This window comes from Protopterus annectens, chromosome 1.part1 (genome assembly GCF_019279795.1).
Source record: "Protopterus annectens isolate FY-2018-M chromosome 1.part1, PAN1.0, whole genome shotgun sequence".
NCBI lineage: Eukaryota > Metazoa > Chordata > Ceratodontiformes > Protopteridae > Protopterus > Protopterus annectens.
This window is the reverse complement of record NC_056726.1, coordinates 190,159,058-190,173,629: the sequence shown is the minus strand read 5'-3', so window position 1 is coordinate 190,173,629 and position 14,572 is coordinate 190,159,058. Positions and strand designations below refer to the sequence as shown.

The following is a 14,572-nucleotide window of genomic DNA, read 5'->3' as shown; positions in this document are numbered from 1 at the left end:
TCCCTGTGAAAAAAAAAAAAAAAGGAAGGCTGGCCATAAGGGTCTGAAGCTCATAAACCCTCGAAGCAAAAGTAAGAGCAAGTAAAAAGACAGTCTTCCAGATATAATGTTGCAGAGAAGCTGAAACTGCAAGCTCAAAAGGAGCCTGGGTCAATTTTTCTAAAATAAAATTAAGGTCCTGAGGAGGAGGAATAAGCTTCCTTCAGGACCTAAGATGCAGGACTCCTTTAAGAAATTGTTTTGACTTCAAAGCAAGAAGGCAAAGGAGGATTCAAGGACAGACATACAGAAACAGCTGCCAAATATGTCTTTACAGAACAACAGGCCAAACCAGACTGGAGCAACTCACAAATAGCAGAAAGCCGGAGAGACCAACACTGAAAAAAGGGTCCTAGTTATGAGCATGGCATCTGACAGAAAATCTCTTCCATTTGGACATACAAGACTTTGTGGTTGTAGGTTTTCTTGCCAACTATAAAACCTTGAGAATGTCCTCAGAAAAAAGGTGCCTAAAAGGAATCAAAACACTATCACCCACTCTGTCATTTGAAGAGTGAACAAGTGAGGATGAATGAGACCCCCCCTTGTCCTGTGTGAGAAGGTTCAATCGGTAAGCTAACCTGTGGTAACTGCCGCAGGCCAGATGCATTAAGAGGGAGAACCAGTGCTGTCTTGGCCAATAGGGAGTCAGTAGAAACATTTTTGGGGATTTCAGCTGAATCATCTGCTGAAGTCATGGAAGTAGAGAAGGGGAGGGAAGGTATAGATAAACATCCCTTTCTCAGGAAAAGAAAGGGTGCCCATCTTCCATGCCAGATGGCATGGCACTCTGGAACAGAAAAGAGAGAGCTGCCTGTTCAGAGGTGAGGCAAAAAGATCTACCTGAGGGATACCCCACCAAAGGACAATGTCCAGAAACATGTCTCTATGAAACACCCATTTGTGAGCCTGTGTTTTGGACCTGGTCAGACAGTCTGCCACTAGAGGAATGTACACTGCCTGAAGAGTTAACTGATAACTAGCAGCCTAAATCCAAGCCTGAACAGCCAGTCTGGAGAGAATGTAAGATTTTGTGAATCCCTGCTTGTTGACATACCATATCACCATGATGTTGTCTGTGTAATCCTTCAAAGGGCCTGCAGAGTGCATGGGGTGAACAGCCTGAAGGCCTAGAATCAGATTCTAATGTCATTTATATTGATATGTCTGAGGTCTGATTGGGGGGGGGCAGAGACCTTGAATTTTCAGGTGACCACAGGAAACCCCCATCCTATGTCAGTGAACAGTTCCTGAGAAGAAACTGGAGGCTGAAAGGGCAGGCCTGGGGATGAGGGTAAGTTGCTGAATCCACCACTCAAATTTTCCAGTTTACATAAGGAAGGAGAGGAACTAATTCCAGAGGGTGGCAACGCTGAAGCCAAACTGACTTCAGGTACCTGTGAAGCTTCCGTATGTGCAGTCTGGCAAGAGGAGGCAGTGAAACAGAAGAGGCCATGAATCCCAGGGCTCAAAGAAACTCTGGAATAGAAGGCAGAGAAAGAAGATACTGAAGGAAAGCTGTAATGGACAGATGTTTTGGAGGTGGATAAAAGGCCACAATTGGCACTTTCTGAATCCTTCAACCCAGACACTCACAATCCTGAGAGGGAGTTAGGACAGACATTTAGAAGTTGACAGTGAACCCCAGACTTCGAATGAGAGATGTGGTGAACTCCAGGTCCTGCAACAGACAACTTGGAGAAGGCACCTGAATCAACAGGTCATCTAGATAAGGAAAAATCTGAATGCCTTGGAGCCCGCAAATGGCAATTACAGAACCTAGACATTCTGTGAATACCCTTGGGGCAGTAGAGACAGCAAAGGGCAAAACAGAATACTGAAAATGACAGGAAGAAACAGAGAAACGTTAAAACTTCCTGAAAAGAGGGTGAATATGAATATGAAGGTAAGCATCCTTCAGATCCAAGGACACCAAAAAAGCCTGGGGTAGTACAAGAGGGAACAGGGTTTAAAGAATAAGCATCCAAAAAAAAGGAAATTTGAGAAAGGTGTTGAGTAAGGAGAGAGATCCAGAACATGCCTCTTTTCGAGGAATCAGGAACATCCTGGAGTAAAATCCCTTTCCTACTTAGGAAGGAGATGCAGGCTGGACAGTTCCCTGGTTCACCAAGAACCCAAGGACCTCTGAGAATAAGGATGTTGTTCCAGGGGAGTATGGAGAATTCCTGCAAAAGGAGGAAGAGGCTTCCACATGAAGTAACTCAGACAGATGATAGTGAGAACCCAAGGATCCGAGATGATGAGATGCCAATCTGGAAAATAGAGTGAGAACCAAAGGGACAAGGAAACCTGATTCAGGGGTGGATGGGGCAAGATCTCAAAGAGAAGCAGGCTTGTAAGACAAAGGAGACTTCTGGCCAACAGAAACCTGAAAAGAGTTAGCAGGAGGAGCTCGCCTACCACACTTCCTGCCTTTAGTGGCCTGACAAGGCTGTCTGAACAAAAGCAGGCCTAGTAGGATAATTCCTCTGGAAATTAGGGACAGGACAGACAAAATATGTTTAAGGTCCTGAAAAGACTTATTTTTCTTGAAGAGACTTAAACATACCAGCATCAGCAGCCCTAAAAAGATTTTTATTATCCAAAGAAGCATCCAGCAACTTGGCCTTAATGTTGTCAGGTAAAGACTGTAGATGAAGCCAAGAGTAATGCCTCATGACAGGCAGCAGCTCTGGAAGAGGCATCAGCAGCATCACAGCTGCACTTGTTAGAGTGGTGAGCCACTTGAGAGGTAGAACCAAAAACAGATAAAGCGGAAGACTTACCTTCAAGAATCAAGGAAGTCAGAAATAAACTGACAAGCCTGGGCAATCAAGGCCAGGGAATATCTGGTCATGTGGTCTGGCAACTGATGGACCAAAAGACCAAAGTAGAAGCAGCATAAAACTTCTTACCAATCCACGCCATTGCCCTGCTATCCTTATCTGAAGACATACACTTGGAAGAAAGAAAAAACTTAGGTTTGTCAGAAGAGACTGACACCAAAGCTGGGTCAGAAAAAGGACACACAAATAAGAATGGACAGTCCTCAGGAAACTTATAGAGCCTGCCAGGTTTCTTTGGAGCAGGAGGCTGAGAAACAGAAGACCTAAAAGCAGCTATAAAAGTGTCTAACAAAGCAGACAATACAGAAGGTGCTGCAAAAGGTTTAGGAGTGGCCACCTTGTTACAGAAAAATGCATCTCATGATTATTCTACACAAAATGTAAATTAACTAACAATTTCTTCAAAATATGTTTGATGAATTATTTAATATTTGCTTATGTTAAAAATATGTAGTATATATGCATAGTTATGCAAACCACAAATACTTATTGTAGTTCTGAGTGTTTCACAACTGCATTCTAATATCAAGCCGCAAGTGTATTAACAGATGACTGAAGGCAAAGAAAATGCTGAAGGGGTTAAGGGATGTTATAAAGACTGGTGGGGTTAAGGGATGTTATAAAGACTGGTTTCTGAAAACAAGAAAGAACACACTTTATGTAAGGTCTGACCTTCCCATGCTGGGATGGATAGTTGCAAGGAATGTTGGGGAGTTAGAATGTTACTGGTACTGAAATATACATGGTCAGAAAACAAGACTGATTAACAAGCCAGATGGCTTGTGTTTTTCTAAAACATTATTGTTACTAAAAACATGATTGTTGAGTGTTCATGTGCAGCACTAAGCGAGAACCACAAGGGTCTGCAGAAATCCTATTTGACAACATCAGTATTCTGCATCCATGATACTGATAAGAAAAAGAAAGAAAAACTGTGCATTTTTGATGCTTGGCGAGACTGACTTTTAAATTGTGAAGATAGTCTCCCAGCACTGACGTATGTGGATTTAAATAAAAAGAAAATGTACTGCACATCCAGAAGAGTTATTCTTGACTCAAGACTAAAAGATAATTAATGTTATTTATGTGTATTTTAAACCACACTTTAACACTTTGGTGCCATGCTTGAAATCTGAACTTTGATCTTGCTGCGGAACACTGTGGAATAAATTATAAGGGCCCAGCACAGAAAGTTCTTCTGTGAATTCCACATTGTTTTGTATGAAATGGTCAGAGCTCGGACACTTAACTATTCAGGGTGTGCAAACATATAGGCTAGAGATGTTTTTCTTTCTTTCTGTCCTTTCTTCCTTCCTCTCTTTTAGGCAACTGTAGTTCAAAGTAATGCTGGCAATGTGTTTATTGTGTTGTTCAATGACCAACTGTTTTTAAGTATATAATGTGTACTGTTTTGTTCAATGACTGACCTTGCTTTTCCGTATATAATGTTTCTTGTTTTCTTCAATGACTGACCTTGCTTTTAAGTATATAATGTGTACTGTTTTGTTGAATAACTTATCTTGCTTTTAAGTATATAATGTGTACTGTTTTGTTGAAAGACTGACTTTGCTTTTTAAGTATATGACGTTTCTGTTTGTTGAATAACTGAGTTGCTTGTTCGGTATGTGGTGTCTGCCTTGGGGAATGACAGAAATTTGCTTATTCGTTGTATGTAAAAGTAATAGTGGCCAGTTCCCACAAGAAATAACAAAAAGTTTATTAAGATATAAAATAAACACAAGGAGGTGCCTTGTGTTGAGGGTGGTACCCTCAAGGTTATAGTGGGCAGATCCCACAGCAACTAAGGACAAATTGTTACTGTATATGTGTGTGTGTGTGTGTGTGTGTATATATATATATATATATATATATATATATATATATATATATATATATATATATATATGTATATAGAGAGAGAGAGAATTTAACACAAGGAGGTGCCTTGTGTTGAGGGCGGTACCCTCAGGACCAAAAAAGGTAAGAGGCATGACTGTTTGCTTTGTGCCACTTTAATGTACGGCTGATGTTTGTGTTGTTTTGTGATGTTATGACTGCAGAGAGAGAGAAAAAAGAGAAAAGTTAACAAGAGAGTTAATTCAAATTTACGTGCCTACAACATGTTGAAACTAAGTGTCTCTTGTTAAATCAAGTCCAGGTGTGACTGTGTGAAAGTACCCTCAGGGGGTCCAAAAGAGTGGTCAGTTCTGGACTCAGTTATCACACTTGCAATGCTGGAGCTATAACGTTTGAACTTTTGATGCAATGAAAGTAAGGGGGTGCTGTGGGAAAAGGCTGATCAAAACCACTCCTCTGTCACTGCATGATGACAGACTTCCGACTTCCTATTCTTCCCCTACCTGAATGGTGTGTTGATAAATATAATTATTTTCCTGTACTCTGAACTGCCAGGCTCCAGGATCTGTAAGGTAAGTCTTTAAAAAAAAGAGAGAGAGAACAATTGGAACAAAGATAGGCAACCAAGATTGAATCCCTGAAAAGGGAACTCCTGCATTTTTGATGTATCATAGTTAAAATAAAGGAAGTTGTCAGCATTTGTATGACTGGTTTCAGCTTCCTAAGAATTGTTCGGGTGGGGTATTTCCATTAAATGGAACTTACGACTGGGATAAATTAATGCACTTGAAAGGTATTTTGGGGGAAAAAAGAAGAAAAACAAAGTAAGAGGCTTAGGTTTCTTTGACGCAGGAGGTTGAGAAACCGGAGACTTAAAAGCAGCTATAAAAGTGTCTAACAAAGCAGACAATACAGGAGGTACTGCAAAAGGTTTAGGAGTGTCCACCTTGTTACAGAAAAATACATCTCTCATAATTACTTTACACTAAATGCATATTAACTTACACTTTCTTCACAATTATGTTTGATGAATTATTTAATATTTGCTCATGCTAAAAATATGTAGTATGGATGCATAGTTATGCAAACCACAAATACTTATTGTAGTTCTGAATGTTTCACAACTGCATTCTAATATCAAGCTGCAAGTGTATTAGCATATGACTGAAGGTAAAGAAAGTGCTGAAGGGGTTAAGGGATGTTATAAAGACTGGTTTCTGAAAGCAAGAAAGAACACACTATATATGTAAGCTCTGATCTTCCCAGGCTGGGATGGGTAGTTGCAAAGAATGTTGGGGAGTTAGAATGTTACTGGTACTGAAATATACAAGGTCAGAAAACAAGACTGATTAACAAGCCATATGGCTTGTATTTTTCTAAAACATTATTGTTACCAAAAACATAATTGTTGAGTGTTCACGTGCAGTACTAATCGAGAAACACGAGGGTCTGCAGAGATCCTATTTGCCAATATCAGTATTCTGCATGCATGATACTGATAAGAAAAGGAAAGAAAAACTGCGTATTTTTGCTGCTTGGAGAGAGTGATTTTTAAATTGTGAAGATAGTTTCCCAGTGCTGACGGATGTGGACTTAAATAAAAAGAAAATGGATTGCACATCCTGAAGAGTTATTCTTGACTCAAGACTAAAAGGTAATTAATGTTACTTATGTATATTTTAAACTGCACTTTAAAAACCTGAAGCAACTCAGAATGCCTTTTCTGGATATCAAGCACCTGAGAAGAATCCCATTTAAAGTATTCCATCATTTTAGCTATTGTGGCCCCAAAAAGACAATTCCTCAAAAGGAAACTCAGGACTAATAGATGCTTCTTATCAGAAGCGTAAGTCAAACGTGAAGACATCTGGAAAGAGTAAGAAAAGGACCCTTCATCAGACTCTGAATCATCATCTGAGGAATTAGGATCCCTAGGCTGTTTGGAAGGAGTTGAAGTCCAAGTGGACGTAGGCACAGAAACTCCTTGGGGAAGCTTCAGGGCCATTAAAGCATTAAACAGACCCTTAGTAAACTCCTGCCATTCAATTTGAGGATCCTTGGGGTTTACAGAAGAATGCTTAGTCTTCTGCTTTTTCTCGGTAAGGGATGTCAGCCCTAACAAATACTCGAGTTTCAGTAAGAGTACCTGGAACATCTTCCCTGACCAGAAGCTTCAGAATCCTCTAGGGCCCTCCAAGATAATCAGCCGCACTTCCCTACTGACATCTGGAGAAGATGCCTACAACACCTTAAAGGGTGTATGAAAGGAATGATCCATGCTGGCCTCAGATGGAGTCATGGCATAGGAGTCCTAGGTAGACACCAGATGGCCTACAGAGCTATCACCTGCTTCTAGATAAACGTCTGGTGGAGGCTGGACAGCTAATGAATTCGGTCAAGATTTCTTGCCCTTCTTCTTACTTAATTGTACCTCACGGTTAATTGGTTCTGTCATGCTACCCTGGGCTAACAGTTTAAACCTCTGGTTCTCTAGATAGATAGCCAGGGAAGATAACTGGTTTCTGAGAGTCTCAGAAACAAACGCCTTACAAAAGCTACAGGATGTATGGTCATGTGAAGCATCCAATCACAAAAAGACAGTGTTTGTGATGATCTTTACGGAGAATCTGCCTCCCAAACTGAAATCTTCCCTTATAGGATAACACAAACTCCAGGTAACCAAAAGAGAACAAGAACAAAAGAAAAAAAATAAGAGAGACCTCAACGGGACACTTATATGACAGTAAGGTATTCGGCATAGTAAAGGGGTATTCAGACCTAAGAGTGATGATGGCATTTGGACTGGTGGCAAAGAAGTTCTGGGTAACTGTGTCTATACATCACCTTTATGCCCTACGTCCTTGTACAGGAGTATACATGCAACATATGGCACATACAAGATGTAAGGCTTTGGTATACTGGCTGAATGTTGTACTATCCTTGGCAGGAGATGCCGTAAGATTAAGAATTCTACAACAGTTATATAGAAGAACATCACCAGCTCCTAAGGGTCAGTTATTTATGATATATCTACAGATTAGATGTTAACCAGTGTGCAAAAATGCAGCTTGAAATGAGTGATTTTTCTACTTTGTTCCTTTATGCTTATGTACATGTTATAAAAGCTATGAATCACATTTTATATAAAGAGCATCACACCAAGAGCCACAGAAATTATTATTCACTATCAAGTGTAATGTGACAAATCACTAAAGCTCCTGCCTCAGAACAACTCAACCAGCACTGCTTCTTGAGCTACTCTACAAAGCAAAGAATAACCAAGCCGATTCTATGAAGTGTGGCTAATGCAAGGTTTCATTGCCTAACTGCATACACAGCCAGATTCTTGTAATTACTATTATGGCTGATTTTCATACAGTCACACTATGCTTACACAGCAAGTGGGGTCTACTTAACTGGCTCAATGTGAACAGAACTCACACTTTTGCATTCTACTGGTGCAAAATTTTGTTCTATCCAAACAGAAATGGTTTTATTTAAAGGTGCAAAAGTACATCTGCTCTTAACAATATTTCTGATAGTAGCATTCTTATATAACTTGCTGTTTTTGCTGCATTTGACTGCAAAGACTTCCCTGTAAAATAAAAATTTAAATTAAAACACAAATGATGGATACGAAAATTACTAGAGAATGACTGATCTATTCAATGAAAAATGTAATCAGCCAAAGAGAAACATGACTGCACAGGTGATTTTTAACATCTAATATCACTTCATTCCACCCAGCAACCCTGAAGGCTTCTTGCAAACAGCAAAAGATTTTAAGTCACTACAGATTATGCACAGATGTCCTTGTTTAAGCAATTATCTAGACCACCAATGAAAATGTGCTGTTATAACTAATGTGTTAAATTAAAATAAATATATAACTTAATAAAAAAAACTGTTAACATCAGCCCTGCAGCAAACAAGAAGGCTTACCTGCAGCTCTGTAAAGAATTTTAGGTTCAAAGAATATACAAGGGTTTTTATCCTCTATGCATGCCAGCAGCAATCCTTTGGCCTGTATGGGACTTCTGGGGATAACAACCTGTTAAACAGAATGTGACATGAAAAATAAGTAAGTACAAACTCATCAAAAGAACCTGTCACGGCATATTACTGAGAATGCAAAATTTCTGATGCAGTTTGCACAAGCAGACCTTAGACCTTTACACTGAAAAGTTTGAGATTTTCAGGAATATCTTCAGGCTCACATATGTCTATCATGTGCGAAGTGTTCTCTGAAAAGCACTGGACAAAATCCTTTGTTTTATTTTCCCACTGATTTACTCCTTAAAACATCATATTGCTTTGTATATGCTGTATTTTTTATTTTTCATTTTGAATTTCTTAGCCTGATAAGATGACTGTCTAAGGACCAAGTTCAGCTACAAACCAGGCCACACATCAAAGAGACAGTTCACTGCAGTAAATTACAATATTTAGCACTACACTTTTAAGCTGAATGAATAGCATAGAATTTTACACAGTGCAGCTGAATATATATAAAACACTAACGAAAGAACGATTTTTTCCAAATGTAAAGCAAGACAGATTCCTTGCCATACTAAGCATACAGATGTAAATGACCAGTAGGGTTGTAGGTAAAAACAATCAGAAAAAAATCAAGGAAAAGTGCAGTATTTATAGTACCAGAAAAAATAAGAAATTACATTTTGGTTTGTTAACATAAAGGCGCACATACATACTGTAACGCATTCTATTGGACCAACATAGGCTTTGCAATTACTTGAGCTTTTGAGCTAGCAAAAGTGCTTTGTTGGGTGTTAAGTTACTGACATTAGATATAGTGCTTATACATCTACTTGTGTCTAGAAAGGGAAGTACATCATTTGTTTACAATTGGACGAAAAAAGACACTTGGAAAAATGCCAGTGTGGGGAAAAATTTATTTTCCCCCATGTTGACATATCTTTTTTTATTTTATTTTATTTTATTTTTTTTTAGCCAATTGGAAATGTATTTATTTACAGTTTGATAACTAAGTATGCGAGCTGGTTTATTGACCCTTTTCAATCACGGCCTGGGAAAATGTACAGTGATAGTAAAACAGAATTATAAGCATTTTATATCAAATCAAAACACAGTAGGAATTATTAACATAGTAGTAGTGACACTGATAAATCATAGCATACACTAGGAGGAGAATACATACAAAAAAAAAGACAGGTTAGTAACAAAGTAATGTTCATTACATGGCTTAGTAATAATTAAATATGTACATATAGGTCTATAGACTTTCAGTAGATTTTTAATTAGATTATTCCCATACAATGACTGCAGAGTTTAGGACTAAATAGTTTTGATTAGCCAGTGTCTCAAAAGCAGGTGCACACTAATGACGTGCTTCCCTTTCTAGGCAAAAGAGGATATTTAAGCACTACAGCATCAGTAACTTAATTCCTGACAAAGGGCTCTTGATAATCGGAAAGTCTGAGTAACTAAGACACCACATCTCTATTCTAGTGTGTTTGCATTTATAATAGGGAGTTTATTATGCAGTCCGTTTGTATTTTCTTCATATTCTAAGTAAAATATTCCTCAATTAATACTAAAAGCGTGTGCATGTTTTTTTTTTTCCTGACTAAGCATAATAATGCAAAAGTACTGTTGACATTGTGATGAATGTTCTACACTGCATGTCTTTGTAATGAAGAACCACTTCAAGGCAAGCTACCTTTCCTTCTCCGGCCAGAGCCTCAGAATTTCTCACCCAAAATAGTCACCTAAAAATCCAATCCTTTTGTTGGAAAGTTAAACAAGGATGCTGGTAATGTAACTTTAAAGCCTGGTAGTGCTGAAGTGTCTACTAGATTAGTTTAACAGGATAAATAAAATACTAGATGACTGCAGATTAGGTGAAACAGTACCAGAACAGAAATGTAACTGCTGTTTGCACAGTCCAGGCTGTTCAACTTTATAAGTGAAGGTAGACAGATGAATATTTTGGGTGTGGTTAATAAAGAGAGTAACCCAGGACAGAGCTCATGGCAGATTACATTCATTGTGGTGTTGCAGTGCAATAAGCAGCATTAGTGACAGCATATCTACTATCTTCTGTACCATCTTATCTTAGTTCGCACAAGGAAGGTAGTTGGCAATCCACTTCTATAGTGAGAGTATATTTTTTGTCTTCTCTACTCTCTTATCTTTATTCATACAAAGGTGGTAGTTGGTAATCGGTTTTATATTGAGACATATCTATTTTGTTCTGTACCTCCTCACCTGAGGTCATACAATGTAGTTAGTAATCCAGTTCCACAGTGACAATATATTATCCAGTTCTACAGTGAGAATATATTAACTTTTGTACCCAATTACCTTAGTTCATACAAACAAGGTAGCCAGTGTTTTCAGTATTTGAAATATATTATTGAATTATCACTTAAGACATTGGCAAACATACATTTAAATAAAACAAAACAAAACCATGTCAGCACATTCACAGTTACATGCATTATGAATCATATAAATACTTTTATATAATTATCATGAATCCATTATTACATAAATCATTCAATCTCCGCCTTCCCTTAAACCTCATTCCTCCTCCAAAACATTATCCATTTTTTCCTATGTAATTTACTCCTACCCTTTTCTAAAGATATCACTTCCAGTTGTTTTATCTCTGTTACTATATTCACTAATTTTAATATAGTTGGTTTAGACTTTGATTTGCATTTTCTAGTAATTCCTTTTTTGGCAGCCACCAGAATTAAACTTAACAAGGCCTTAGTATGCCTAGGCAATTCGGATCCTGTATCTCAGCTCAAAAAAAATCACTTCCTTAGTCACACCTATTTGCTCACCCAATACTTCTGACAGAATACCCTGTAGGGAATTTTTAAAGTCTGCTAACTCATTACACCCCCAAAACATATGTTCCAAGTTACCTCTTTCTTTTCCATCACACCTCCAACACTTGCCATCTACCTGAGAAAAAATTCTTTGGAGTCTGCTTGGGATATAAAAATACCTCTGTAAACATTTTCAAGCAAAAAAACTAAATCTTCTAGACTCTGCTACACATTTGGGAGTCATACATATGTACTCCCACTGTTTCTTGTGAACTGCTTATATCTCTTCCCAATCTTTTCTAACCTCCTCTGATTCCTCTAGTTATCCATGCAATATATTATATTCCCTACCAATTATTCCTTTTTTAACAGCAGCTTCCATTCCAGAGTCAATTAAAAAGCCTACCAGAGTAGTTTTTTCACTTAGGATTCCCTATCCCTTTTTCTTTGCCTATAGAAAGGCAGTCTCTAGCCTGCAGTCCAAATCTTCTTCAAGTCTTCTTGACTTCTTCCCATAACACTAGCTTTCTCTCTCATGTGCTCCCAATACCTTGGTTCCTTTGCTGGTTGCCTCCAGTAAATTCCAGCACCCTCTTGTCTATTCTCTGTAGGCCTAATTGCACTCATCCCTATTGGCAGAATCTCCTTTCTCCATTCTTGCATAGGCTTAATTTTTAGAATACTTTCTGCTACTTTATAAATATAATATTCTATATGACAGTTATTATTCTCCTTAAGGATATGCATTCAAAATCCCACTGTCTCTTTATTTCTTGAATTTCCTCCTGCTTCATCATCTTTCCTTTTCACTTTGAATTGTAGCTTTCTGTTTGTGTTATGTACAACAACCTTAACTGTATAGCTCTAAAATATCCCTTCAAATCAGGTAATCCTAAATCACCTTGCTCTACTGGAAGAATCAGCTTAACCCAATTGACCCTTGTCCTTTCCCCTCCCAGATAAACGCTTTACTAATTACTGTCCACAACTTCTCTGGTTGTTACAAATTTGCCTGGCCTGTATAAAAACTAAAAGGACTACAAACATTTTCACCACTTGTAACCTGCTATCTATATCCACAAGCAAGAGCTTCCCGTTTCTCAGTTTTTGTATTAGCTTTTGTTTAGTCTCTTCCCACATATTTTTAACTGCCATAATAATAATCCTTTTCAACCCACACTCCTAAATACTTCATTTTATCATGTCCCCACAAATATGGGCATTGCTGAACCAGTTCATATGTGGGTACCCAGTTTACAGCTATAGCCTTTGTTTTGTCTGCATTAATTTTATATTCTGAAAAAAATGGAAATGGTTTTAGAATGTTCCATAACAATGAGATATCCTTTTTCTGCTTTTATTGGGTACAAAATAACATCATTTGCAAATAAAGCACATTTTCTTTTTTTACCATACCAATTATATTCTTGAATTTCTCAGTCCCTTATTTTCTTTGTCAGTTCTCCAAATATAATGCAGATAACAAAGAGGAAAGAGGACACCCCTGCCTGGTTCTTCTGTTCAAATACAATGTATCAGAGATGAATCCTTCTGCTTTAATTTTTGCCTCTGATACCTCATCCTAATTACAAACTAGGTAGTTACTAATCCAACTCTACAGTACATTGGTACTGGTATGGCAGCTCTGCAACCAATGAATCTGACACTTGTGTTTTTAACTAAAAAATTAATGCCAGATAACATATTTTGTCACTTTAATATCTCTTGACATGGCTTCTGAAGTAGCTACTATACCATGTTAGCTGTTCTCCTCTGACTACATCCTGTTTACAACCCTGTGAAGATGTGTTATTCTAGAACTCCACCCAGTACTTCACTGTGAGATCCTATCAGTTGTTTGCACAGAGGGATAACTGTTTTTTCAAGGTTAAGCTTCAGTCTGTATGTAACAACAGTATCTCCAGCACCTTGTCACTTTCCTGCATCACTAACTTATATGTGTCTCATCTAATAAAAAAGACCCATTTAGATTCTCCCCACCCATTTTTCTCTGAAAATTGCTTAATTCAGTTTAGAGTCATAAATGTGCTATAGCTGATTTTGGCCCACAATGGGCACAAGGTTGTGAAATAATCCTGAACAGGGCACTAACCCCACGCAGGATGCATATACATAGTCACCGATACCCATGGACAGTTGTGGAATACTGCCAGTTCACCTACTTGTCACTGCAAATATCCATCCAATTACATACAATTTTGTGGGTTCTGCATCCTTTGCATAGACTCCAAATTGCCATGTTTCTATTAACACAATCTCGATCTGCCTCTTTTTTATTCTCTCTCGCTGACTCAAACCATATAAGCAATATTTTATACTGCTCTGCTACACATATATATATATATATATATATATATATATATTCTATACATTATACGGTGTTGCTTATACATACATTAAAAAGGATGTGATATGCAAAACACATTTTGTCAAACTATGGCTTTCAGGTTATTCGATGAAAAAGCTAAAATCTGATGAAAGAAGCTATGATTTTATTTCCCTCACCAATAAGGTGCAGCAGTCCCGGAGTTAACTGTCACTGAAGCAGAGGTGCAAGGATTACCACCTTCTACATGGGGGGGGGGGGGGGTTCGGGGGTGCAGCTGCCCAAGAAAAGCAGTCACAATTAAAAATATGTATGGTTTATTTTGTCAATTTGTCAATTCAGGCAAATGCTTTCATTTTGAACTATTAAATATTAAATACTGTTACCTAACCCAAAGCTTTACCTAGAACAGCATCCTGACACTCACTACATTGATTCTGTTTATAAAACTTTCATGTAGTACTGTGACAAACGCTTTGGTGAACTTTAAGCGGTAAACAGTCTGTCATTTTCTTTTGTATTTTTTACCACCCAAATTAAAAAACGAAAAAAAAGTGTAAGATATATTGCCACATTTGAAAACACCTCCAATATAAGATTAAGCTTAAAAAGTATATTAGCAGTGGCCATTTGTTATTGGCAAAGGAACACTACATACTTTT

At 37.9% G+C, this 14,572-nt stretch overlaps 1 protein-coding gene across 2 annotated transcripts in view; it reads right to left on the bottom strand.

Moving 5' to 3' along the window:
* Positions 1-14,572, bottom strand: part of BCKDHB (branched chain keto acid dehydrogenase E1 subunit beta) — a 2,914,018-nt gene that overhangs the window by 1,990,451 nt on the left and 908,995 nt on the right. For both annotated transcript variants that reach the window (XM_044074074.1, XM_044074065.1), the window contains exon 6: positions 8,685-8,793. In XM_044074074.1, coding sequence (XP_043930009.1) covers positions 8,685-8,793 — 109 coding nt within the window. The remainder of the gene's footprint in view (positions 1-8,684; positions 8,794-14,572) is intronic.